Source organism: Gossypium arboreum, chromosome 8 (assembly GCF_025698485.1).
Source record: "Gossypium arboreum isolate Shixiya-1 chromosome 8, ASM2569848v2, whole genome shotgun sequence".
Taxonomy (NCBI): Eukaryota; Viridiplantae; Streptophyta; class Magnoliopsida; order Malvales; family Malvaceae; genus Gossypium; species Gossypium arboreum.
Window position 1 is genome coordinate 81,352,858 of NC_069077.1, and position 26,824 is coordinate 81,379,681.

The 26,824-nt window shown below is 32.6% G+C and overlaps 1 protein-coding gene across 1 annotated transcript; it reads left to right on the forward strand.

Annotated features, from left to right (window-relative positions):
* Window positions 1-119: 119 nt before the first annotated feature.
* On the forward strand, window positions 120-25,501 carry LOC128296624 (putative formin-like protein 15b). The gene is made up of 7 exons (XM_053032055.1): window positions 120-231; window positions 22,536-22,616; window positions 22,876-22,956; window positions 23,634-23,734; window positions 23,914-23,985; window positions 24,063-24,186; window positions 25,338-25,501. Exons 1-7 carry the CDS (start codon window positions 120-122, stop codon window positions 25,499-25,501), a joined length of 735 nt encoding a protein of 244 aa, XP_052888015.1.
* Window positions 25,502-26,824: the final 1,323 nt, after the last annotated feature.

The following is a 26,824-nucleotide window of genomic DNA, read 5'->3' on the forward strand; positions in this document are numbered from 1 at the left end:
TTAGACATGCCTCTTAGACATGTTAATGTTAGAGCTAGTGCTAAAAAGGATGGTACACCCTCTAAACCTCCTTATCATCGCGTAGAGTGAATATACCTAATGAGGGTGTAGGCCCTCTAATGGAAGCAATAATTGGAGAGTTTCAGTGGATTGTTGGTGGTAACCCTGCACCTGCTAATTTTATACCTGTGAACTGTAGGTTACCGCTTGAACGTCTTCAGGAGTTGGGTGGTAAAGAGTTTTCTTAGGTTAAAGGGATTGATCCGACCATAGCTATGTATTGGTTGGAAGGAGTTGAAAGGATCCTTGAATAGATGTCCTGTTCTGACGAGGAAAAGTTGGGTTGCATTGTGTCCTTACTTGGTGGTGAGTCTCATCACTGGTGGAAAATGATTAAAAGGGGTATTGTTTCTGATAGATTTATTTGGAATTATTTTCTTGAGGTTTTTAAGAGGAAGTTTATGGGCGAGCAGTACCTGAAAGCTTGTAAGTAGGAACATCAAGATCTTGTTCAAGGTAATTTGTTACCGGCTGACTATGAGGCTGATTTTGTGTAACTTAGTCAATATTCTCTTGAGCTAGTTCTTTTTCAAAAGGACCGCTATAAGAGGTTTTGATTTGGGCTTAATCGAGAAATTCGAGTTTACTTTGTAGCTCATAACGTGGAGATGTTGGATGAGTTAGTTGAGAAAGCCAAAGCTGTTGAGGAGACTTGGTTGAACCGCCTCACTCTGTAGTTACTAAATCTGATAAGAATGCACGATATGAGATTCAACCAAGTTAGTCTAAGCTGCAAGATAGTGTTGTAGTTAGTACTGGTGGTTCGACTAGTGGTTCTGGATGGCTGCTTTGTTTGCATTGTGAGTGTAGGCATCCTGGGGAGTGTCATAAATTGACAAGTGGATGTTTTAAGTGTGGTTCTAAGGAACATTTTTTAGGGATTGTCTGAATAGAGTAAAGGTTTTACATACTCAAATTTTGGCACTGATTTCTACGCCTACTAGAGGCTAGGTCTTGGCGGAAGTAATGAAAGACCGATTGGGCAGTGAATTATAGCTCATATTGTAACTACTCAGGTTGAGTCTAGAGGTTCAGCTCGAGTTTATGCTTTTAGGGAACCCAAGGATCAAGATTCAAACATTGAGATTACGGGTATTTTTGTCTTATGATCAGTTTCTTTATTCTTGTTAGTAGACTTAGGTACTATGCCTTCGTAAATATTGGGTGACATAACTAATAAGTAAAGAATTTCGTTAAGGACTATTGATTTAAAAAAAATGGTCATAAGATTTATAAATGAGAGATTCATAGTGAATAGAGGGAATCGTTGGCAAAATTATCATAAAACAGTTCGTGGTAGTGAATAGAATCATTAAGGAAAGTTGTAGGAAGTTAGAGAGAATGAGAACCAGATTGTGCAGTGAAAGTGTAATAGTTAGTGTAAAAGTAGAAATAACATATCTTGTGATTAAGTAAGTGATGTGTTAGTAGAGAATTTCTAGGACAAAATTCTTTTTAAAAAGGGAGAATTGTCACACTCCAAAATAGGGCCTAGGAGTTTTAGGGGTATTTTAAGAATTTTTTCCTTTAAGTGTTCAGAATTCTATGACATGTCATATTAATTTTAGAAAAAAGGATTGATTTGTAAATGAATCAAAATTGTGAGTTTTTAAGAAGCAATTAGACCAAAATTTAAAAACCAACCTATTTCTTCTTCTCACCTTCAATTTTTCATGTCAACTCTTCCCCAAAACTAGTGTTTTTCTCTTTGATTTCTATCACCCTTGAACCTTAAACCTCTATAAAAAACTAAGAAAAACACCCAAAAATACCGTAGTTCTTCCATTGTCAAGCTTTTAGGTTTTTAGGTATTCGATCAAATGCATAGATATTCTTCATCGAAGGTAACGATTCAATTCTTTATGAGTTTTTAATGTTATCTAGTATTTAAAACTAAGTTTTTAGTCGTTAAAACACATGTTCTTGATAAAAGCCAAAAATCAGGTCATTAATGGTGAATTTCGTGTTTGTGGGTAAAAACTTAATTTTAAAGTGCTTTTGAACTTGTTTTAACATGATTAGAAGCTTTCTAAAGTACCGTTGAAGTTTCATCAATGATTTCTCAGTTTTTAATGAATTTTCATTGTAATGGCCAAAACTTGTCGAAAATTTTTGATACCTTAAAATGTATAGTTTTGTGTAGTTTAAAAGATTATTACTAGTCGTAGATGAATATGTAGATGAACGGAATTTGTTTTGTGCAAAGAAATTAAGTGTAGACCGAGTGATTTGAATCTAAAGTTTTCTATGTTGAACGTTTTGGTTAAAGATAAGGTAGATTAGGCTTATGTTTGTAACTATTTTACTGAAGTTGATGACTGATTGTTGAATATGTGTTTCTGTGGTTTGTCTTGTTGAAGCGTCAGAGTTAACCTTCAACGAGTAGAGCTAAAGGCAAAGAAAAGCTTGTCTAAGTTTTTGGTTTTCGGCAAAAGCGTATATTTTGGTGAGTGTTTTGGAATAGCTGCTCGTAAGCGATTCATTACATATTTAGGAATTTTGAGGTAGCCTAAACCCCTTCTCTAAATTCTGAGTGTAAGTGTTCTTTTACCTATGCTAAATATGTGATAAATATGTTTGTGAATTGTGATAAAAAGAGTTATGATGTGACAAAATATGAACATGTGATGACTGTTGTGTAATATCCCGAATTAGGGCCTAATCAAAATAGTGGTTTTGTGACCACAAATCTGAGATAGAAATAATTATTTTATGATTATTTTGAGGTCTATGATATGATTTCATAATTGTGTGAAAATTTCGTGAAGAAATTCTATGCATAAAGTGCTTAATTTGAAGTTAGGTACTAAATTGAATAAGTTGCAAAACTTGCATTCTAGAAGTTTCTAGTATGAAATTGCTTTGAAATATTAATTAGGAGGTCTTAAATAGCAATTTGACCAATTTCAAAGTTTATGGACAAATATTGGACATGAATGGAATTTTTGGAAAGTTTAGTAGTAAGGGCATTTTGGTCATTTAGGGGTAAAATGAATTAAAATACGAAATTAAAAACCAATTTTGCTCATCTTCTTCACCATGGACGTGTATACCAAGGGAGACTCCGTGGCTAGGGTTTCCAAGCTTTCAAGCTCGATTTTAAGTCTGTTCTAGCCTCGTTTTTAATGATTTTTACGTTTTTGGAGTCCCGGTAACTTGATTTAGCTTATGCTAGCAATAATTCAACCTAGGGTTCATATTTGGAAAAATACCCATAGGTGAAATTTGTGTATTTTGGTGTTTTATGATATAATATGAGGTTTTAAATTATGTTAGACAACTTGTGCTACTTGGTTTTAAGTGAAAACGAGCAAAAGGGCTTAATCGGTAAAAATACCTAATAGTCATAAGTACATGTTAGAGTGAGAATTTGATGTTGCCATAGAAGGGAAAAATGATCAGCATGTCATAAAACATAAGAAAATAGGATGAATTTTAATTTCCGAACCTTGGGGCAAAAGTGCAAATATGCAAAAGTTTAGGGGTCAAAATGAAAATTTTTAAAAATATGATTTTTGGACCCGTATGAATAGTGTGGCTAATTATTAGGCTAAATGTGATATTATAGATGAAGGAAATCGAGATTCGGGCTTAAATCGGGAAAATACAAGGTTATGGACTAAAATGGTAAATTGTTGTTTCTGGATCGAGGTAAGTTCGTATGATAATAATAATGCAATGTTATGTTTTAATTATATTTCTTACTATTATTGCATATATTTTATGATTTAATATATTGGAAAAGTTGATGGAATGGTGTTTATGATGTGGAAATATGACATGAAAGAATGTTACATGAAATGTAAGAAAATAAAGATACATGACAAGTGATATATGAAATATGTGATATATGTTATGTAAATTCTTAAAAGATGATTTGATATTTGAGTTGTGTCTTATTATACTATGAATGGACAATTGGTATTATGGATAGTGAGATCGACACTTCGAGTAAATTGCACATAAATAATCTATCGATTCTTTTTATGTTATTATATTTTGATATCATATGAAATGTGGTGCCTATCAAATGGTTATTTGATGTAAATTATGAATTTAAATTGATTACGGACAATTTAGTAAAATGTTGAAAAGTGAGGAATTTCCCGATTGAACCTTCGAATAAAAACGATAAGAATGATCTATTATGAGGTCGCATGTGTAGTACTAAGTGCGGCTACTACTATGCGTGCAAAACCTGTGATCACGTGTGTAGTACTAAGTGCGAGCTACTACGTGTATTAGATGGTGAGGTCACGTGTGTAGTACTAAGTACAGGCTACTACGTGTACCGCATCGTTGGTCGCATGTGTAGTACTAAGTGCAAAGCTACTATGCGTGCAGATAGCTTCGCTACAAGTGTGGAAATGGGAAAATGTGCAGCAATTGTGTATCTCATTATTATTCGATGAGTTCAACAGAAATCGATTAAATGAAAATACATGTGAAAGTGATTATGTGATGAACAAGTGCAAGTATATGTTTATTTGAATTTATGATCAATATGCTCAATATTTGAGCGAACCTCGTAAAATGAAATGGATTAAGTGAAATTGTGTAAAAGTGAACTTTAGTAGTAAAACAAGATAGACAAAGAAGAAGCATGACTTTGAAAATTCACCAAAAATGTGTAAGTTGAATTAAATTTAAAAATTATGGAAATAAAGCTTAATGAGTGTATTTTCACATTAAAGAAATAGGGGAAGCAAAAGAATTCTATATTATGTGATATTTTAATTCTTGTGAAACAGGGTCTGAATGAATTCGAGATCCCCTGTTCTGACTTTAGAAATTCACCATAAATTGTAAAAATATTATTGAGAGTCATACCTTACATGCATGGATTACTTATTGAATATAATTTTAAGGGAAACAAACATCATGGTCGTTGGAATTCTGTACAGGGATAAATTCAGTTCGTAGTGCACAGGGGTCAGAGTAGTCATACCCTGAAACAAGGGAGACATTAACTAATAAACTGTACTAAATGGCCCAACCAAAAATTCTAGAAAACAATTAGTAAGTAGACATATGAGTCTAGTTTCATAGAAAATTTACGGAATTGGATTTCGAGTTTTGTAACTCGAGATATGATTTTTTTTAACACCAAGACTCCAGAAAACAGCCTGTCCTGAATATGTGTAATTGTAAAATTATAGTGTTTTATCTTGAAAAGCATGGTAGAATTTACTTATTATTTTCATATGAACTTACTAAGCGTAAAGCTTACCCATCCTCTCCATTTTTTTAGTATTGGTAGGTCGGCTCGGGGTTGGAGATCGTCGGAGGCAAAATCACACTATCAAACTATCATTTTTGGGAAAATTAATTCAAATATTAGAAATATGAAGTGAGTGGTATGTATAGGAAGTTGGTTTGTGATATGTATTTTTATTATGATTTTGACCATACGTATCAGTCTGCATTGAATTATCGTATAAAATCATGACATGTGGTCCTTATCCATTATGGTTTATAAGTTTAATTAATCGTGCCATGTCCTATGTTTTGATGTAATGATATACTTAGCTTTGTTTGTTATGCATGTGTTCGAAAAGTTTTGAATTAAATGAAATTTTATGGCCCGGTTTTTGTCTATGTGTATTGTTAAGTCTGGTAATGTCTCGTACTCTGTTCCGGCCTTGGATACAGGTAAGGGGTGTTACATGTTGTGACGGTAAATATAAGGGTATGTTATTTATGCAATGTGACAGTGTGTATAATGTACGAATGATATGGTTATGTATAGAATATGTATGAGTAATATTTGATGACAATAAAGATATTTTGGCCTTGTGACTTAATAAGACCATTGGATATAGTTTGCATGCCATAGCATTGTGAGTACTCACCTATATGTGTTGTGATATTTGGGGCGTTGAGGCCCAGGGACAATTTTTGGAAAGATAAGGGAATGTGAGCTAAGCTCCATTCACCGAGATATGTGTGTTTGGTGTGTTGGAGAGTGTTAGATATAAGTTATATTTATGGGATATGTTCAACTCTATGAGTCTATGCGTGGTGTGTTGGAGATCCGTGTATCCGATGAGTGATGATAGAGCTCATTTTTATGTTTCATAGCTCAAGTGCCAAATTATCTAAAAAAGTGTTCATATGTGTAATGTGATGTATGCTTAAACAAGTATGTGGATGTTATGCAGATTATTATAAATTGCGTTTAAATGGGACTATATATGACTATATGTGATTAATATGTATCAAAATATATGCCTAAATATTCATATATAAATGTGTAAAAGGGATAAATGAAAGATGATTAACTATGTAAATTATGGCACTAAGTTAAAGACGTGGAAAAATGCTATTAGTTGTTTTGTTGATGCATGATGACTTGTTGGAGTAGCGGTTATTCTAAGCTTACACTGAGCTTGTTAAGCTCACCCACTCCTTTTAAACTATTGCAGATAAGTAGTGCCGGTGTGAGCGGTGTGGTCTCGAGGAGTGATCCAAGCCAGTAACTTAGCTGCTATGAGTAGGTGTTATTTGTTTAATTGGGTTTAGGGAATGAAAGACAATGTGGTAGATATTATGTGATTTTACTATGAATTTTTTTTTGATTGCATGCCTATTATGATTGGTATTTTGTAGACTTGAAAATATGATGTTTGGGGCTGCCATTTGAGGTATTTTTGTGCATATTTTATAATGTATTTGTTGCATGATGTTTAGGATTAATCGAGAATGATCAATGTGTTGATACATATTATATTTTTAAAGTCTAGAATAGAGGTATCGATATTCGAACTTAAAAAAAATGATACCACTTGAGAGAAATATCGATACCATTCTTTTAGTATCGGTACCTACGTAACAATTTGGAAAATTTGTCGATTGGTCTAATTGCATGTATAATAATTGTTATAAGACTATCTGGTGTATGTTTAGCATGTAATGATGATAACTAAAAAGTGAGAATTGACTTAACACTGACATGAATACTAAAATAGAAGACATTTCTTTTACAATTAGATTCTAAAATGTTGTGTATGACATGAGACGGTGATGTGGCATCTTGATATTCGGGCTTGGCAACTAGGCTAGGTATAGGGTGTTACAAGGATTATGCCAAGGCAATTTGAACCAGGACAATAGGTGTTGTTATTCAACTTAGGTTCAAATTGTTCCCTGGTAAATTAAAATCTCGCTGGTCAGGTCCCTTTGAAGTAGCTCAAATCTATCCTCATAGAGCTGTTGATGTCAAAGATATGAAAATGGAGGTCACATTTGAAGTTAATGGATAATGCTTGAAGCACTACTAAGGTGCTCATGTAGATCGAGACAAGCAATCCATTTACCTTTGAAATGTTTGAGCTAATAATTATATTTTCTATTTTTCTTTTCCTTAATTGCTTTACTTTAATTTCATTTTTATTATTAGTTATCTTTAATTATTTCATGTTGCTTCTATTTCTATTTTTATCTTTAAGTACTTATTTCCATGATTTCCAGAGACAAAACAAAAAATACGAACTTATCAGTTTTGGTACTAAGAGGAGTCTACTGCAGCATTGCAAAAGAGAGTTATGCTACGACAAATTGGGAAATAGATGTTGAGGCATGAGTTACCCTAAATCCGATGATGAACAAGAGGATGTGCTACTCCAATCATTGAAAAGGAAAATGCGCTATAAACACAGTGCACGTAAATCCACTCGTAGGACAGAATGAAGTAACTACAATCCGATCCAAGCCAGGGAAGTTCTTTTCCCTTCCATACATCATGCATTTCATTTATTTTTCCATTACATTTTCTGTTGTACATCCATACATGCATTCAGGAAAATGCATCCCTTAGGTTTGGGGATGTGTGAAGCATTTAGTATTGCATTAAATAGTTAGTTGAGCATGTTTTAATTTTTGGTTCACTTGTCATTTATTTTTCCAGGGCACACATAATTGCCACAAATTTCTTTGCCTATGATGAGTACAATCTTTACTTATGGTGTTCGATGATGAGCTTAAATTCTTCAATATGCCTAGAACATGTGACAGTGGATTAGGTTGGAATTAACTCTTAAACATGAGATTTCCTAACTTCAAATAAGTTTTGAACTATAGCGAGTTTCCTTTAATGAACTTAGGGACTTTTAAAGCCAAACTCAACCAAATTGCCAAAGCATTACTTAAAAATAAAGAAAGGCACCTCAAGGCTTAAAATTGCTAAGTAAGTCAACATTACTTTGTTTGGTCCATCATGCTGTTGACTAGAAAGGTGAGTTTGAGTAAGAGTGTGTAATGAAAGAAAAAAAAGGGTACTCCACTGTAGAAACAGGCTGAGTAGCTAAGCAGGTAATTGTTTGCTCCATCCATCTTCTAAGTTAAAAGCCTTAGCTTTAAGAATGATTTTTTTTTTAAATTCTAACATGATTGAGTACTCGGTAATTTAGTGTTTGCTCTATTGTGATTATCGAGACAAATAATTTTGTGACATGTTAAATCCCCTACATTAATTTGAAAAAAAAAGGAGAAAAAACAAATAAGGAAAAAAAGAATAATATATAAACATTTTAAGTAGGCTTAGAGAAACTTGAGTTTAGGTGCAATAGCCCAATTTTGGGCCTAATCGAAACAGTAGTTTCAGGACCACAAATCCAACGTAGAGAAAATTTATTTTTATTATATTTTTATGGTCTACAATTTTACGAAATGATTTCGTGAAAATTTCGTTCGAAAATTTTGACGTTTGGGCACTCAATTTGGTCAAAAGGACTAAATTGTAAAAAGTGCAAAAGTTGAGTCTACATGCTAGTGGTGTCCAATTGTTATGAAATTTTAAATTGGAGGTCCTTAAATGGTAAATTGATGGACAAAAAAGGATATGGTTAGGTATGTTTTTAAAGTTTTTGATTAAGGGCATTTTGGTAATTTGGTAAATAAAATGATTTAAAAAGCAAATTAAAAGCCAAATTTTGTCCATCTTCTACCCCATGGCCGAATTTCACAAGGAGAAACCATGGCTAGGGTTTTTCAAGCTTTCAAGCTCGGTTGAAAGTCCGTTCTAGCCCCGTTTTTAATGATTTTTATGTTTTTGAAATCCTCATAACAAGATCTATCTAGTTCTACCACTAATTTAAGACATAATCAAAGTCTAAATTTTGACCCATGATGGATATTAGTATATTTTAATGTTTAATGGTAGATTATACAAGTTTGATGTTTGATAAACGACTTTTACTAAGTGATTTTCGATGAAAATGCCTAAAGGGACCTATTTGTAAAAGTTATAAAATAAGTAGTAAAAGTTTTATATAATGAAAAATGTGGGCTGGTATGAGTACAATAAAGATTTGGCTAGGCTTGGGTAATGAAGAAATTGGATGAAAATCATTTTATGAGCATAGGGACTAAAATGTAAAAATGTGAAACTTTAAGGGCAAAAATTTAATTTTTTCCATAATGTGATTTTGGGCTGATTTGAATAGTTTAATGATTAAATAAGTTGAATGTGATAATATAGATCAAGAAAAACAAGGTTTGGACCTAAAACGGGAGAAAAACATGTATTTGACGGTTAGGTCCTTTTCGCCATTTTTATGTCGAGGTAAGTTCGTATGTTTAATAAGCATTAAATTATATATGTATAGATGCTTAATTGATATAATTGTGGTAAATGCTATATTATTGAAATGAAATGTGAATGCTATTGAGTATGATACTACGGAAATGACCGACAGAGATTCGATACAGCGAAAACCCCTGTTGGACCTTAGGAATAGATAGGATACAAATGTAATGACATTAGGGTTACTAAGATTAAGTGTAAGACCATATCTGGGATATGGAATCATTTGAGACTTTGTGTAAGACCATATTTGGTATGTGGCATCAATATGCGACTTCGTGTAAGACCATATCTGGGATATGGCATCGATATGAGACTTCGTGTAAGACCATAGCTGAGCTATTGGCATCGATACGAGATTATATGTAAGACCATATCTGGGATATGGCATTGGTACGGTACCATGTGTACGAGATTCCTGAGTATCCTTTAGTATTCCAAGTGGTTCAACGGTTAGTTTAATGGGTATGTTAAAGAAAAGAAAGAGCATGTAAGTATTACGAAATTGAACAGGTATGTACATAAAGTTTATAAGCATTTACTTCATGATATTGTGAGTTCATGGTTTCCATGAGAATGTTTTTGCAAAAGCCTTGTGATTATTGATCTATACTTGTGATGTACGAAATATATGGTAAATTCGGTTGGCGATTGTGTAATTGGCTATCGGGTCAAATTGAGTTATGATCTAGCATGTTTGATTCACACAAATTGTGATTTATCGAATATGAGAAAAAGGAAATATTAGCATAATTTCCTATTAAAATGATTATGAGAAGATATGGGCTTCAAATAATTGAAAGATGTCAGAATATATGCTTGAAAAGTGAACACTCATAGTAAATATGCATGTTTATTATGAGGTTTGAAATGATTGGGTGATTGTGGTAAATGGTTATAATGGAGAGATTTCAGTTATTAGGCTAATGTATTGACATGTTAAATTATGCTTGCAAATTGATAGAACAAACAATGTGATTGAATAAGTTATAACTATGAGTTTTAATGCAATTTATATTATCTTGTGTTTATATCATTGGATTTGGTAAATGATCGGTAAGAGTTGCTTATTATGTTCATACGGACTTACTAAGCTATATAGCATACCCCCTTCCTTTTCTCATGTTTTATAGTGCCGTGAAGCTAGCTCTAGTTGGAGATCGTCAGAGATTCTATCACACTATCAAGCCATCAATTTTGGGTATTGTTGAATTCAAGTATTTCAAGATTATAGCATGTATAAGGACTAAGTCAATTTTTTATATATGCCCTTATTGATTTTAGCCAATGTAATGGCTTGTAATCATCAAAGTCTTGTTTTGCTATTTGGCCATGTAAGTTGGCTTATATTGGTAACATGGTAGTAAGCCTAAGTATATTCATATATATGTCAATGGCTTTGATGATATGATCATGGTGTGCTTGGTGAATCTGAAGTACTTGGAAATGTGATTTATGGCATGATAAATGTTGTATGTATGATAGATGCTGATGTGGTACTAGAACGTGAATGGTTCAAGGTTCATTTTATATATAGCCTTGGAGGTTGGCTAATGTTTTTTATGAGTATATTTGTATTAATGTCATTTGTGAATGTGGAAACTTGCATAATTTGATGTGGAAAGGTTGATGTTTTAAGCATGTTTAAAAATGGTATGAGAATGACATGTTACAATCCTAGTTGTGATTATTTGGTTGCTGTTCATGCTTGAGTTTGTGCCATGTGATGTTGAGTAAATATGTGCAAGTGAGGGTGGCAAAATGGCTTGGTAAATAGCATTGTTTTTGTCCGCACAAGTAAACACACGGGCATGAGTCTAGGTCGTGTGTGACACACGGTTAGCCCCATGGGTGTGTGATTCGGTCGTGTGTCCGTTGCACCTTAATTTTTTTTGCAAAATAGAATGCTCAGAATTGAGCTCATGAGCAGAGACACGGGCGTATGTCTCAACCATGCGAAGGGCACGACCTCAGGACATGGGCGTGTGTCTTGGCTATATAACTTCAATTTATTCTTGGGTGACAAACAAAGAGTTACACAGGTTAGGGACACGGGCGTGTGTGACCACACGGCCTGCCTACACGGCGTGTCCCAAGCCACATGGGCGTGTGACCCTATTTTAGCAAAAATTTTCTAAGTGTTGTAAAAATTTCTGAAGTTTTTGTTTAGTCTCGAACCACTTCCAGATATGTTTTGGGCCTCGTAGGCTCGTAATAGGGACATTGTGATTGGATACAAAAGGGTTTAAATTTGAACGCAAATTTATAACTCAAAAGTGTATGTTTGCTTGTGTTTAAGTCCAGTAATGCCTCGTATCCTGTTTTGGGTGTCGAATACGAGTAAGGGGTGTTACATTAGGTAACAAATGAACTAAATAAATTAGGAGATGCTTGCTATGGCTAGAAAACACACATGAGCACTTAGGAAATTTTGTTTTTAGGATAAAATTTTCTGCACCACCTTTGTTGAGCGAACCTCTGACACTTGAACAAGTTTTTGGAGAAAGAAGATTGCTGAGAACTAATGTACATATTGTTCTTTGAGTAGACTGGCAGTTCAAGTTGGTTATCTGTAATGGAAAAATTTTGCAGTCATGCATATCTTGCTTGAAGACAAGCAATAACTCAGGTTTGAGGGTGTAATAACTCTTGAAAAGAGTTATATTTTATACCTTTAGACTTGGTTAATTGCCTGTAATTAGGTAAGTTTAGTTGCATTTTAGGATTTTCCATTAGTGTTTTTAGGAAATTGTATTAAAAGGCTTGGACTATGCTTAAATGTTATTACATGTTACTTCTAATTGTTTGGGGAAAGAATTTGTTTGTTAAGTGCAAGGTGCAGAATGAGGAAAAGAAGTAAAAAAGTGAAGGTTTATCATGGCAAAAGGTTGGACAATTTGCCAACATGAAAGTTGTAGCAGTGCTAGGAAGTGACCTGGTCAACGCGTAATCATTATCAGCCCTGCTATACGTGTACCAGAAAAATCAGCTTAAAAAAGAGAAAAAAAGATCATGGGATCATGGGATGATGGGTCAACCCTAAAAGAGGAGATATAAAACCCAAAAATAAAAACTGAAAAAGGGGGATTTTTGGATAGTGGACAATTAGAGAGACAATTGGAGAAAAAGCTCCTGGACGAGAATAGAGGATAACGGTTAAGAACAAGGCAAAATTGAAAGGGAGAAGAATAGGGCATTCCTTCTTGGCCATTATTACTGAAGTTGTGGGCTGGATAGGCGACAACCATCTTCCTGAAGTTTTTCTTTTACTTCTTTATTTATTGCTTTTTGAATTGAATCGAGAAGAATGATGTTGAATGTTATTCTGAATTTGGATGTTATTTGCTAGCCCATGAGTTAATCTCTTAAAGTTGGGATTGCTTGATGAAACATTTATTTCCTTTAATGGCTAAAGCTTATATTAGTTTTAATTTACTATTTCATTCAATGGTATTTATGAACAGCATGCATGTAATCTCTAATGTAACACCCCTTACCCATGTTCGACGTCGGGACTGGGTACAAGACATTACTGGACTTACTACACAACTTTCATACAATTCTGAGTCATCAATTTGCGTCCAAATTAAAACTTTTTGCATTTAATCATAAAGTTCCTAATACGAGCCTACGAAGCCCAAAACATGCATCGGAAGTGGTTCGGGACTAAACTGAGAACATTAGAAAATTTTGCAACACTTAGAAAATTTTCCACTGAACAAGGATCACACGCCCGTGTGGACACGTCGTGTGATCACACACGCCCATGTCCCAACCCAGTGTAACTCTCTATTTGTCACCCAAGAAAAAATTAAAGAGACATGGCCAAGTCACACGCCCGTGTGTTAGGCCATGTGGTCGATTTAAAATTTATGATTTTTCATAAAATAGTTGCAAACTTCACACGCCCAGGACACACGCCCGTGCTTGAGGCCGTGTCATCCACACGGCTGAGACGCATACCCGTGTCTCTGCTCGTGTGCTCAATTCTGAGCATTCTATTTTGCAAAAATTGGGATGCAGGGGACGCATAGCCTAACACATGCCCGTAGGGCAAACCATGTGTCACACATAGCCTAGACACACGCCCGTATGTCTACCCGTGTGGACAAAAATAAGTCTATTTACCAAGCCATTTTGCCACCCTTTGATGCACACACCTACACAATACAACATCGCACCAATTCAAGCATTTACATACAACCAAATCAGCCACAATCAAGACATTCACACATCAATTACAAGCCACTATCTATTATACACAAACATCACATACTCATCAACTCAAATCATGTAAGTTTCCACATTCATGAAGGGATGACACATACCGAAATGACCAAGTCCCCTATACATGCCATTACTCAAAACGTTGAAACCATTGATACCAAAATAATTGTTAATAGTGTGAGTGGATCTCTGACAGTCTCCGATCCCTGAGCTAGCTTGGTGATACTATAGGACAAGGGAAAGGAAAGAGGAGTAAGCTTTATAGCATAGTAAGCTCTTATACAAATAATAAGCATCATAACCACACATCTAACATATAATTAGCATGATAGAAATTAACATGAATGATATCAAAATTTATAGTCTTAACTTACTCAATCATAACCTTACCAAGGGTTCATCACTTATCGAGCTCATTACGTATGAGTTTTACGTACATACCTATACCAACTCGTAACATACCATAGCCTTTCACAACTTTGACATTCCCGTTGAACACTCAGAATATTAACGGATACTTAGAAATCTTGCACATAAGTGCCATACATGTAGCCAAAGCTACCTCATATCTCATAATACATTTAGGCTTGTTTTTGAGCTACTCATGGACCTGCTCACACAAGGTGATAGTCAGGATGTAGCTACACAGTGCTGCTCACACAAGTTGTCAGGTATCCAAAACTCATGCCAGACTACCCAGCCACTGGTAGGACATACGAGACCAGCAACCAGATTACATAAACACATGGGTTCCGAGTGACATGTCACTTGTATCCTATTCTATTCCTAAGGTTCAACTGGGATTTCTCACTTGTTGAAACTTTGTCGAATGTGTCCCAAAGATTCAACCATAATTCATACAATATTAAAGCATTTAAAACATAATTATAACAATGCATTATTTACATACGAACTTACCTTGGTACAAAAATAGTAGAATTTGACCTAACCATTAAACACTTTATTTTTCCCCAGATCTAGGTCTAAACCTCGTTTATCTTGATCTGTAATAAAAAATTTAACTTATTTAATACACACATTGTTCAATTCAGTCTAAAAATCATATTATGACAAAATTACATTTTTGCCCCTAATATTTCACATTTTTACAATTTCGTCCCTAGGCTCGTAAATTGAAATGTATTCAATTTCTTCAAAACCTAAGCCTAGCTGAACCATTTTAATACTTATACCAGCCCATATTTTCCACTTAATCACACTTTCACTACTTATTTTATAACTTTTACAATTAGGTCCTTTTTGACATTTTTTTTGAAAATTACTTAGTAAAAGTTGTTTTTCCTAACATCAAACATGCATTTTCTACCATTAGCCATCAAAATTCATACTAGTATAACATGGATCAAACCTAGACCTTAATCATACCCTAAATTAGTGCTAGAAATAGATAGATCGAGTTACAACAACTTCAAAAATGTAAATAGCATTAAAAATGGGGCTAGAACAGACTTATAATCGAGCTTGGAAGCTTGAAAAACCCTAGCTATGTCCTCCTCTTGTAAATTTCGGCCAAGGGGTAGAAGATGAGAAAAAATTGGCTTTTAATTTGCTTATTAATTCATTTAATTACCAAATGACCAAAATGCCCTTTTCTTAAAATAGTAAATTTTCTCTTATTTCATGTCCATTTTTATCCACTAGTTTAAAAAATGGTCTAATTACCATCTGAGGACCTTCAATTTAAAATTTCATAGCAATTAGACACCTCTAGCTTCTAGAACTCAAGTTTTACATTTTTTACAATTTAGTCCTTTTTGCTAAATCGAGTGCTCAAACGTTGAAATTTTTGAACGAAATTTTCAAAAAATCATTCCATAAAATTTTAGACCATAAAAATATAAGAAAAATAAATTTTTCTACGTCGGATTTGTGGTCGCGAAACCACTGTTTTGACTAGGCCTAAAATCAGGCTGTTACATCTAGACATAGGTGAATATGCAACATGTTTATAAAATTAATCTAATTCTGACAAGGTTATGTCAGTTAGACCAAAATTGAATGATATGAGCGAGTACTCAAAATAATACTCGTAGTAGACTCTAGACATAGAGCAACGTTCTATATGGCAAGGAGAAGAACAGTAGTAGCAACTAGACTCAAAGCCTATAGACATATAGTGCCCTAGGTACTCAAGGTTTAGGTCTCAAAAGAAGCAAACCACAATAGAATTATTCTGAGTAGTAGAATAAGATTGATCTTGCCGAGACGTAATTGGATATCAAGGGTAGAATCTTAGTAATCCCACATTTTCAAATCAACATCATAGATCTTTTAATCTTTACCATAGCATCTTTATTTTCATAGCTCTAATTGTCTGCTTGATTGGTTCGTGCATTTTCTACATCATTATTCTCCTAAATGCCACTGCATTTTTATTACTATTCTTTTTGCCTTAGCATTAATCTTGTTTCACTATAATAACTTAACCAATTTAAACCTATCACATCCTTGTGGAGATAATCTCACTTATCACTTTATTACTTGATCCGACATGTATACTTGCACAATTCACATTTCATATTCATATACGATTATTCGCAACAATAAAAAATTGGGCAGATTACATTTCTCCATACAAACTATCTTACTACTATACGCCAAAACCTTACACCCACAAGACTTAGGATTTTACAATTAGATCCATCGAAAACACTTCCCCCTGAACTTCTAATGGACATCTTCTATAAATCTTGTTCATAGTTACAAATTATCCTACTGGGACAACTATAGTTACATACCTACCAGTTTCCTCTACCCCAATACGCAATTTATCAACCATCAAACAAGAAGCATACGAGTGGGTATATCTAATATCTATCAAAGCAAAGTATGGAACATAATGAATTTAAATAGTACCTGCGATGATATCAGTTGTGTCTCAGTCTCCTCTATGTCTAGCTACATAAACAAAAGCAAGCTGCCTAGCCTCGGTCTTGTTTGCAACCTGACTCGGTGCTCGGTGACCTTGACCAATATTATAGCTCTATTATAACCTTAACCTCTTTGAGGCAATTGCCCAGCCTTTTGATTCTGAACTTGATTCTGCACCGGAGCTTGCATTTGATCACCTCAACGCGGACAATCCTTAATCTTATGATCTGTAGACCCATAACTCAGATAAGCACCAACCGTTCTTCAATACTTACCCAAGTAATGCTTACCACAATAGCACAATTCAGGATCTACCTCTAGCACCAAATATTGTAATGTTCTGCTGAGGTTTGTCCTCTTTGGCCCATTTTATGGGTCGTGAAGGCAAACTACTAGGACCAAAATCTCTCTTAATCAAAGCCTTAGCCTTTTCTCTCTTCTCACACTCCATACGTTTAATCTCCTTGTAACAGCCCAATTTAGACCCTATTCAGAACAATGGTTTTTGGACCACGAATTCGAGTCAGAAAAATATTTTAACATTATTTTATGTGTTTATTTTATGTGTGAATTGATATTTGTAAAATTTTCGTGTGTTAATTTTGATGTTTGAGTGCTCGATTATTAAAAAGGATTTAATTACATCAAATGAAAAATAAGCATGCTACTTTGTAAAATGCCTAATTGTTATGTCTTTTCAATGTGGAGGTTGTATGTTGTAATTAAGCCAAAAGAATTAGTGATGGACAGCATTGACCTTTTAATATAATGGTTTCATATTTTATTTATAAGGTTAAATTTGTAAAATAGAAATTTTTATATGTTATAATCAATAAAACATGACAAAATGGTTTGCATGTTCATATTTTTTATCATTGAAACTAAAAGAATAGAAAAAAAGAAAGAGTTTGAGTATTCAGCCTTGTATAAGCTTGATTAAGGTATGTATTTATTTCGGTTTTTGATAATTTTTACGTTTTTGAGATCGTTGCTTCGAATACTATCCGAACCATGCTCAAATTTTCTTATTTTGATGAATATTTTGAGTTATGCCATTAATGAATAATTGTGTTTTGTGATGTTTGATGATGAATTATGAAAGATGTGTTTTGAATTAATAAGTGTTGTATTGGAATTTTTGATGAATTTGAGTAATTAGGGCTAAATTACAAAAATTATAAATTTAGGGACTAAAATGTGAAATAAATAAAATGTATGGATTTACATGAACAAGATGAACATTCTGCCTAAGCATGTTGTATTGAAATTTTGTGTATTTTGTGTTTTATACAAATTGGATTAATTTGTAAAAGTGTGAAATATTAGGGGTAAAATGGTAATTTGCCCATTTATGTGTTGTTTTATTAAATCGAATGAAATTGTGTTTGAATGAGCTTAATTTGAAATTGTATAGATCAAGAACAAAAGAAATCAGACATAGATCGGGGGAAAACAAAAATAATCGAATAGTCGATTTACATCGTTCGTCGATATCCGAGGTAAGTCTGTAGGCAAGTAAACGTTGTTAATTATTACTATATGTAAAATTAACATGCTGATTCAAATTTCTATGAGTTTATAATGCAATTGCCGAATGTGGATATGCTTGGGAATAATATGTTCAAGTTCAATTTGATGGAGTTACAACGTCCGAAAGCCCCGTACGAACCTTAGGAATAGCTAGGATACATATGTCATTACATAGGATTTTGATATGTGATGTGCGAGTAAGACCATGGCATCGTTATATGTGTGCGAGTAAAATCGCATTTTATACGTTGGCATCGATATGTGACTCCGATTTATGTGTACGAGTAAGACCCTATCTAGGACAGTGGCATTGATATGTGATTACATGTAAGACCACGTCTGGTACGTTGGCATTGTACGATATATGTGATTATCCGAGTATCCTATACAATTCCGAATGGTTCAACGGGCAATGATAAGTTATAAATGAATGTGAAATCAGGTTAAAGTCAACAGGTACGTGAAAATTATTTGCCTACTTGAAAGTAAGGTAAGTTGGTTATTGATAAGTGATATAAGTTTTAAGGATGCTAATGGTGATGTTTGTGTATATAAGAAGCTATATGTGGTTTAATGAATAAGTATGTGATGTTGAAATTTGATTCATAATATATATATATATATATATATATATTTAGTTAATATATATATATTTAGTTATGTAATGATATTGTGGCTTTAAATTAAATGATCTTGATGATGTATATATTAAGCCATGCGAAAATGGCTAAGTTGATTTATGAATTTATACTATCTTGGGTATAATTTTAAGTGTGCTATGCGTGAATGATGATGGAGTGAATTGAATATGACCTTGGTGATTTGGTTATGTGATTGATTTAGGTGATAGAAATATAAGTGCTAAAGGTGATGAAGTTCTGTCAAGATATATATATATATGAATGGCATAAATGATATGAAGTGAACTTGTGGTTTGATTTATGTGTGGTATTTATGGTTAATCACTACAGGAAAATAGGGCTTTAGTGGCGTTTTATCAAAAAACACCGTAAAAATTGTAAAACACAGAGCAATAGCGGCGTTTTATCAAAAACGCCGCTAAAAATAGAGCAATAGCGGCGTTTTAGTAAAAAATGCCACTAAAAACAGAGCATTAGCGGCGCTTTCGGTAAAACGCTGCTAAAAACCAGAGCATTAGCGGCGCTTTCGGTAAAAAGCCGCTAAAAACCAGAGCTTTAGCGGCGCTTTCTATAAAACGCCGCTAAAAACCAGAGCATTAGCGGCGCTTTCGGTAAAACGCCGCTAAAAGTCATATAACCCCTAAACCCCAAAAAAATCATAAACACTAATCTATAACCCCTAAAAAATAATTATTAAAATTTATGGTTATACAATATATTAAATATTTTTTTATATAATCGTAAAAGAGATAGTATTGAATTTAAAATATTGAATTAATTATCATTATAGTTTAAGGTTTATGGTTTAAGATATATGGTTTAGGGTTTAAGGTTTATGAGTTAACTATGGTTTAAGATATATGGTTTAGGGTTTAAGGTTTACGAGTTAACTAGTATTTGAAGATTTATGATGAATTATGGGTTTAAGGATTATGATTTAGGGTTTAAAGGTTAGGGTTGGAGTTTAAGGTGTAAGGGTTTGGGGTTAAGGGTTAAAGGTTTAAGTTTTAGTGTTTATGGGATAGGGGTTAAGAGGTTTAGCGTTTAAATTAATTAGTCTTTTTAATTTATATATTAAACGATTTCTTATATAATTGTAAAAGAGATAATATTAATTTGAATATATTAAACTTATGATTATAGTTTAAATTATTTAAGAGATAATAGATAAACTTTATATATATATTAAATGGTTTAAGATTTAATCTAAAAATATTTTGATATATTAAAATAATTCAATTCAAATTAATTCCTCTACACTTAATTTATTTAAGTGAAATTTAAACTTAAAATTTAGTCCTTATATTTTAATTTGATTAGTTTTAGCTCTGTATTTTTCAAATCGATCAATTTTATCTTTTGTACTTTTCAAAATTTAAAATTTTAATCATGATCACTCAAATGATAGCAATTATATATGTTAGGTTAAATTCGCTATTAGTCTTGGTATTGTGTGTAAAGTTGTAGGTTGAGTTCGTGTTATCTAATTAGATCATTATTGGTCCCTATACTTTTCGAATTTTGAAATTTTAATTTTGGCACAAATGACAACCGTTAAATCCGTAATTGGCTTTTTGTGAGTAATATGTTTGTTACATTAGATTTTAGAAATAGCAAAACTTAATGAATTTAATAGCTACCATTTAATTAATACTATAATTTCAAATTTTCAAAATTACAATGACTAAAAATAACAAAATTAAAGTAAAATGACTAAATCCACAACTTACATATAATTCAATGACTAATAGAAAAATAATAATAATTAAAAATATTTAATTTGTTTATATTTAAAAATTAACAAATATCAAATGAAAATAACATGTATATATTTATAAAAAAATTAAAACAATATCATTAGGTTTAATTAAATTTACGTTAAGTATTTATAAATATGATTTGTTTTAAGTAAAATTTAATTAGAGATTTAAGGGGTTAGTGGCGTTTTTTAAAAAACGCTACAAAAAACAAAATAATTTAACTTAAACGGTATCGTTTTAATTGGAGATTTAGGGGATTAGCGGGATTTTTTAAAAAAAAGGCCGCAAAAAAACATAATTGTTTAACTTAAAAGCGTCGTTTCCTTTCTTAAATGTTTTATTTTTCTCATGCCCGATACTAAAACCCCTAACTTTTTCCCCTAAAATCAGTATCCTCAAAACACCCCCAATCTCACCCCTCAGTTGCCCTTTTCAATAAAAAAACTCTCCAACATCAGAATCTCCAAGCTCTTATCGAAGGTGCCCACGATTACTCTGGCTCCAAGCTTTTCTTTTCCCTTTCACTCATCGAAGGCCGGGGAACGACAAGCTCTTAGCGCAGAAAATAGAAAGAAGGAAAGGAAAGAGAGAAAAATAGAGTAAAGAGAGGAAAAATTAAGGTTTCTTCAGCTTACGTTAATGGTGGTTAGGGTTTTCTATTGATCCCCTTCCCAAAAGGAATTTTTATTCTCTCCCGCCTATTATTTCAAGTGCCCGCTCTTTTCTCTCTCTTCTCAGTTTCCCAAAAGCCCTAATTCGAGGTCGTCCTTCTAATCTCTCAATTTTAACTTCGAATTTTCAATCTTGACGATTCCACGGGATTATTTGGGATTTTTAAAGTTTTCGGAACCGGAGACCGAGAAGCTTTGATGGGCGCTCAAGAGAAATCCCAAGGCAACTCCAATTCGCTGCAGGTCAGTTCATGTCTCTCTATCCTCGTTTGGACCCTATAATTTTGTTTTACTTTTTGCTACTTCACTACTAGGATGAGTTAGGGTATTAATTTTAGCATCTTCTTTTTTATTGAGAAATGATATGTGAATTTACAAAGTGAAGTTCTAATCTTTCAATTAGTTTTGAATTATTTTTTGCTTTATAGGTAAAGGTGTGACTCTTTTTATCTATTCCATAGTATTAGTCATTAGGTTTTTATCTATTCCATAGTATTGTCTTTTTTATGCACTGCTCGGAAAAATGTTGTTTGGATTAGATATTGAGCAAACTTCTGGTTTCCATATTTTCCAATTATATCGTCATCTTCATTAAAGGAGTGGTGAAGAACATATTCTTGATAGTTTCCCTTATAGCATTATTTTATTAATAGATCCAACTTTTTTTGAGCAGTCATTGACCTGCTATACAAAAAAAAAGGAAGGTTTTGAAGAATCTATTTATAACAATAATTGCTAAGCTCACTACCTTGAAGTTGAGCTAAGACATTCTCCACTTTTAATGGATGGAAATGCCTCCAATTGTGATTTTAAGTGGAGGTTGGTAATTAATAAAGTTAGGTTTTATGGTAGTATGTTATATAAATGTTTGAAAGTAGTGCATGATGAAGGCAAGGTGGCGTGCAGGGAAAGAACCAGTGGAGGGCAGTAGCATCTTCTCTCTGTATTATTCTTACTCAACATTAAGAAGATAGTTAAAGTGCTGGAGAACAATGATTTATCATATAGCATTGTAGCAAATACAAGATAACAATTTTCTGGCATTCGCTTTTATGAAGAAGCTCTAACTAAAACATTTAGTTCCTGGATGCTTCTCCAATAACATCTTTCATTTGATCCATCTTTGTAAAAACTTCTAAACCTGAACAAGTTTTTGATTTTTCATGTTTAGTACTTTTGGGAGCTGATGAAAGTGCCACGAGTAGAGTCAAAACTAAGAGTGTTTTGTTTCAAGATTCAGTTCTGAGCTCAGGTTTGGCAGTATCTCCATAATAAATCTGATTTGATAAATTTACAATATTATTCAATAATTAATCTCCTTCTTGTTTCTCCTTTTTCTTTTATTGAATCACTTGTTTATCCTCTGTTTTACATTTTTTACCACTGCAGGTTTCAATTTAAAAGGAGCTTAAATCATCGTAAATTCGCATGTAATGAGGTATATCATTAATGTTGTTGATGATGGCGTGTTTATTCGTTCTTATCTTACAACTTTTGTATTGGTTATATAGGTACGAAATTCCTTAAATTGAAGGATCTCATGAAGAAAATTATCTATCTAGGAAATACATTGAACCAAGGAACTGCAAAGGGTAAGTGACATTCAATTTCTCCTTTTGGCTTTAGTCTTTGATGCTACAATTGCAGCTTGTAAAAAGATTATGCAGAGAAAATATTACTAGCTAAACCACATGTGATGTATTACTAAAACCAATTAAGGTTGGCCTGTCCAGTCCTTGCATTATCGAAGAATTGGATAATATTCAAACCGATCAAAAACTAGTTATTTATTGAACAGGTAAAAAACCAATTATTTTTTTTCCCTTTTTCTTAAATTAAAGACCATGCCATTAAGGTAAATGCATATTACTGATAACTATTAATTATATTAACTATTTATTTTACATTAAATTAATGTTTAAACATAAAAAATAAAATAAGAAACAATCAAACCAACTGGTTTAACCTGTGGTCCAGTTTCTTTAACATTGGCATTTATGTCCTTTAATGTCGAACTTCTACATTTATGTCTTTCATTTTGAATTTTTAGATATAGTAGTGTCCATCAATTCTTTGTCCCTTGTTATGCTATTAGTTCCTTTGTTTTACATTTTCTTTTTTTTCTTTTTTTGCCAAAGCCACTTATCCCAGGTGTCATGTTTTTTTATGCATTTAATGCTGATCAACTATTCAGATTTGAGGAAGTGAAAATTCTTCAACTGCTGTATGTTCCTTTAATACGAGGTTTCAAATCATTCCTGCTATACAGGTGCTGCTGTTGGGTTTAAGTTAGACAGTCTTCTAAAGCTCACAGATACACGTGCTTCTACCAGCAGGATGACGCTAATGCACTTATCTTTTCAAGGTCTGGTTACTATTTTTTTTTTCTCTTTTTGTTTAATTAAAGATAATTCTGTTTCTTGTAAGATCTGCCTCGATTATGTGTTACACCCAGTTTATATGTTACTTTGTTACTGGAGATTTGTTTCTGATACGAACAGAAATGGTTGATTTCAATCAAGTCTGAACTGTGTTTTTATTGTGGCTAGGTCCTAGCTGCCAAGAAACCAGCTCTATTAGATTTTCACCTCGATTTTGTTAGCCTTGAAGCTGCAACTGAGGTTTTCATTAGTATTTTTACATTTGAGTTTGTAGCTTGGTAACACTATGTTTAGTTTGAAGGCTTGGGTCCCTGCAGATACAATTAAAAGCTTTAGCAGAAGAAATGCAAGCTATAATTAAGGGATTAGAAAAGGTTAAGCAAGAGCTGGCTGCCTCAGAAAATGACGGTCCTGTTTCCGAAGTTTTCCATAAGGTACATGGTTGTTTCGTTACTTCCTTCAACATACATATGTGGTAGAATCTCGATAAATGAATATTCAATAAATTAATAATCTCAGTTAACTAATAGAATCAAAGTCTCAGTTGAGCCAATTTATTAATTCAAATGACAGCCTCACTAAAAGCCTAGGACTATGAGCTCCAAGGATCCTCCAAATATATAGAAAACTTTAGAAAAATTGAACCATATCCATGCTAAATTCATAATTGTATCTGACATTTGCTACCAAGTCTAAGAAACATAGGCATAAGATAATATTAATATATATGTATATATTTTATAATTCTTTAGGCCCAACAAATATATAAGATAATGATTCCTAAAGAAACATAAATGTTCATATAAAACAATAAGTAAATTTCAGTTAACAACTTTTACCTTGTTGTTTAAGCTATTCTAAAATTTAAACTTTAAAATTGTTTTTTTTCTTTGTGCCTAAACCAAACTAAACCTTACTCTTAATTTTTTGAACTGCACACACCGCATTCAGCGCATTGTTTTCATGTTTAGCAAGTAGTTATTTAAAGTGACTATATAATTGTCATCTGGATCTTGATCATCATCAGTAGGCCTATTTATGATCCCTTGAATAATTTATCCTTAGGTGATTCCATCACTATATCCAGTACTTTTCGTTTGTAAGTCATTCATGCATCTTAGTAAAACAAAATAGTAATATACATTTATAAGAATTGAAAACATAAAATTCCTTATAAATTAATAAAGATTGACCACCAACTGAATTTTGGATTGGTTACTAGCTTCTGCATTTTTTTCGTTTTATCACTCTTTGCACGTGTAGTTGCTCTATAAAATAGAACAAGAGAAATGTTATGTAAACATGCCAAAGCCCTAAAATTGGATTTTCACTAGCGTTGATGATGCAAATTAATCATTTTTCATTCCAATATATTTGAAGAAAGGAACATTTGTTCAGATAAAATATAGAATATATTCTCTGCTCCTATCTAATTTATTATCAATTTGCCTTCTCAATGACCGTTATTTTACCGTAATCCCCATCGATTGAATCATACCTTTGAAACATGCGAGCTATAATTTCATCGTGTAAGCTGATGGAGTTACCATAATATAGCTCTTTTATGTTTTGACTGGTGGCAAATGGAACAGAAAAACCAACTACACTAGATTGCGTCCAAGAACAATTTGCGAAGGCACATAATGGTGGCTCCTACCTCTACAAATGCATATGGGAGGCATTGCAGCAGATGAATAAGAATGATATTGATCAACATGCGCTTGACACCGTATGTGCTCAATCCGAATTCGTGTAAGTTTCAGATATTTTATGTGCAAAAAGTATTAGAGTGTCTTATGTTTGTATGTTAGTTAAGCGATTATAGTTAGAACTCAGTAGGATTGATCGAAAACTACACCCAGCTTTTGTAATAGTCTACTTGCATATTTGCATATATTTAATAATAATCTCGTGTCAACTAATTATTCTATTTTTTATTTAATTTTTTGTTTTCAACATTTTTTTATTTGAGTTGAAAGAAGAAAACATGAATTGTAATTTTGACTTAGAAAAGAGAATATTCATTACCAACTTAAATAATCAATGTTGATATTTCACATGGGAATGGATATTCAAATCTTATATTTTACATGGTTATGATTTAAGTCCTTATTTCATTTAAGTAACTTCATTATAATATCTTATTTTATTGATATTTTTATATTTAATCTAGTTTTTATTATTTATTTTAGTTTTGATTCTAAATTTTTATTTTTATTTTAATATTTAAGATAATTTGAGTTCTAAGTTTTGGATTTTAATTGTGTTATTAATTTATTATTTTAAATTCTAAATTTAAATTCATTAATTTTTGTATTTAGTTTTAAAGTTAAAATTTTAATAGAAAATTTAATTTGGTAATGAATTTTAATAGAAAATTTTTATATTTATATCATGGATATTATTTTTATATTTTCATGACCTTTATAATATTTTATAATTTTTTTGAATTTATGACATTTAGCGGCGTTTGTGGGAAAAGCGCCGCTAAAAGTCATGACCTTTAGCGGCGTTTTTTCAAATATATTCCGCAAACTTTAGTGGCGTTAGCAATAGCGGCGTTTTTTGCGGCGCTTGTAAAAACGCCGCAAATAGTTTTAGCGGCACTTAAAAGCGCCGCTAAAGGCCTAAAAAAAGGCCGCTAAAAGTCAGTTTTGCTGTAGTGAATGGATGTGAGTATTTGGTTGTGGCATAATTATGTTCGGTAATGAAGTGTATATTATGTATATAAATCATACTTGAGTTATGTTTATTATTGGTTTTTGGAATATGGCTTGGTAGTTATGCTAGGAATCAATTACGTTTGATCATGGTTTAAATTCTTTTTGGTAAAAATGTTACCTGTTATGCTTGAACAGTATTTTACTTATATTTAGTATAAATATGCTTAGCATGAATCCGTTGTGTAAGGTTATTAGGTAGTTCATTTTTTTTTTTTAAAGAAAGGTTGTTTTATATATGTATAAATGGATGATGATTAAATTTGGATAAATGGCCAAATATATATATATATATAAGCATATGTTTAAAACAAGTTAGTTGAGTTATATACGTGAAACTTGGCTGGACGCATTCGGTA

Coding starts and splice junctions, on each gene's coding strand:
- LOC128296624 (XM_053032055.1), top strand. CDS start 120: ATGGAAGCAATAATTGGAGAGTTTCAGTGGATTGTTGGTGGTAACCCT. Junction 22,617..22,875: donor AGATTCAGTTCTGAGCTCAG/GTTTGGCAGTAT, acceptor TTGGTTATATAG/GTACGAAATTCCTTAAATTG. Junction 22,957..23,633: donor GAACCAAGGAACTGCAAAGG/GTAAGTGACATT, acceptor CCTGCTATACAG/GTGCTGCTGTTGGGTTTAAG.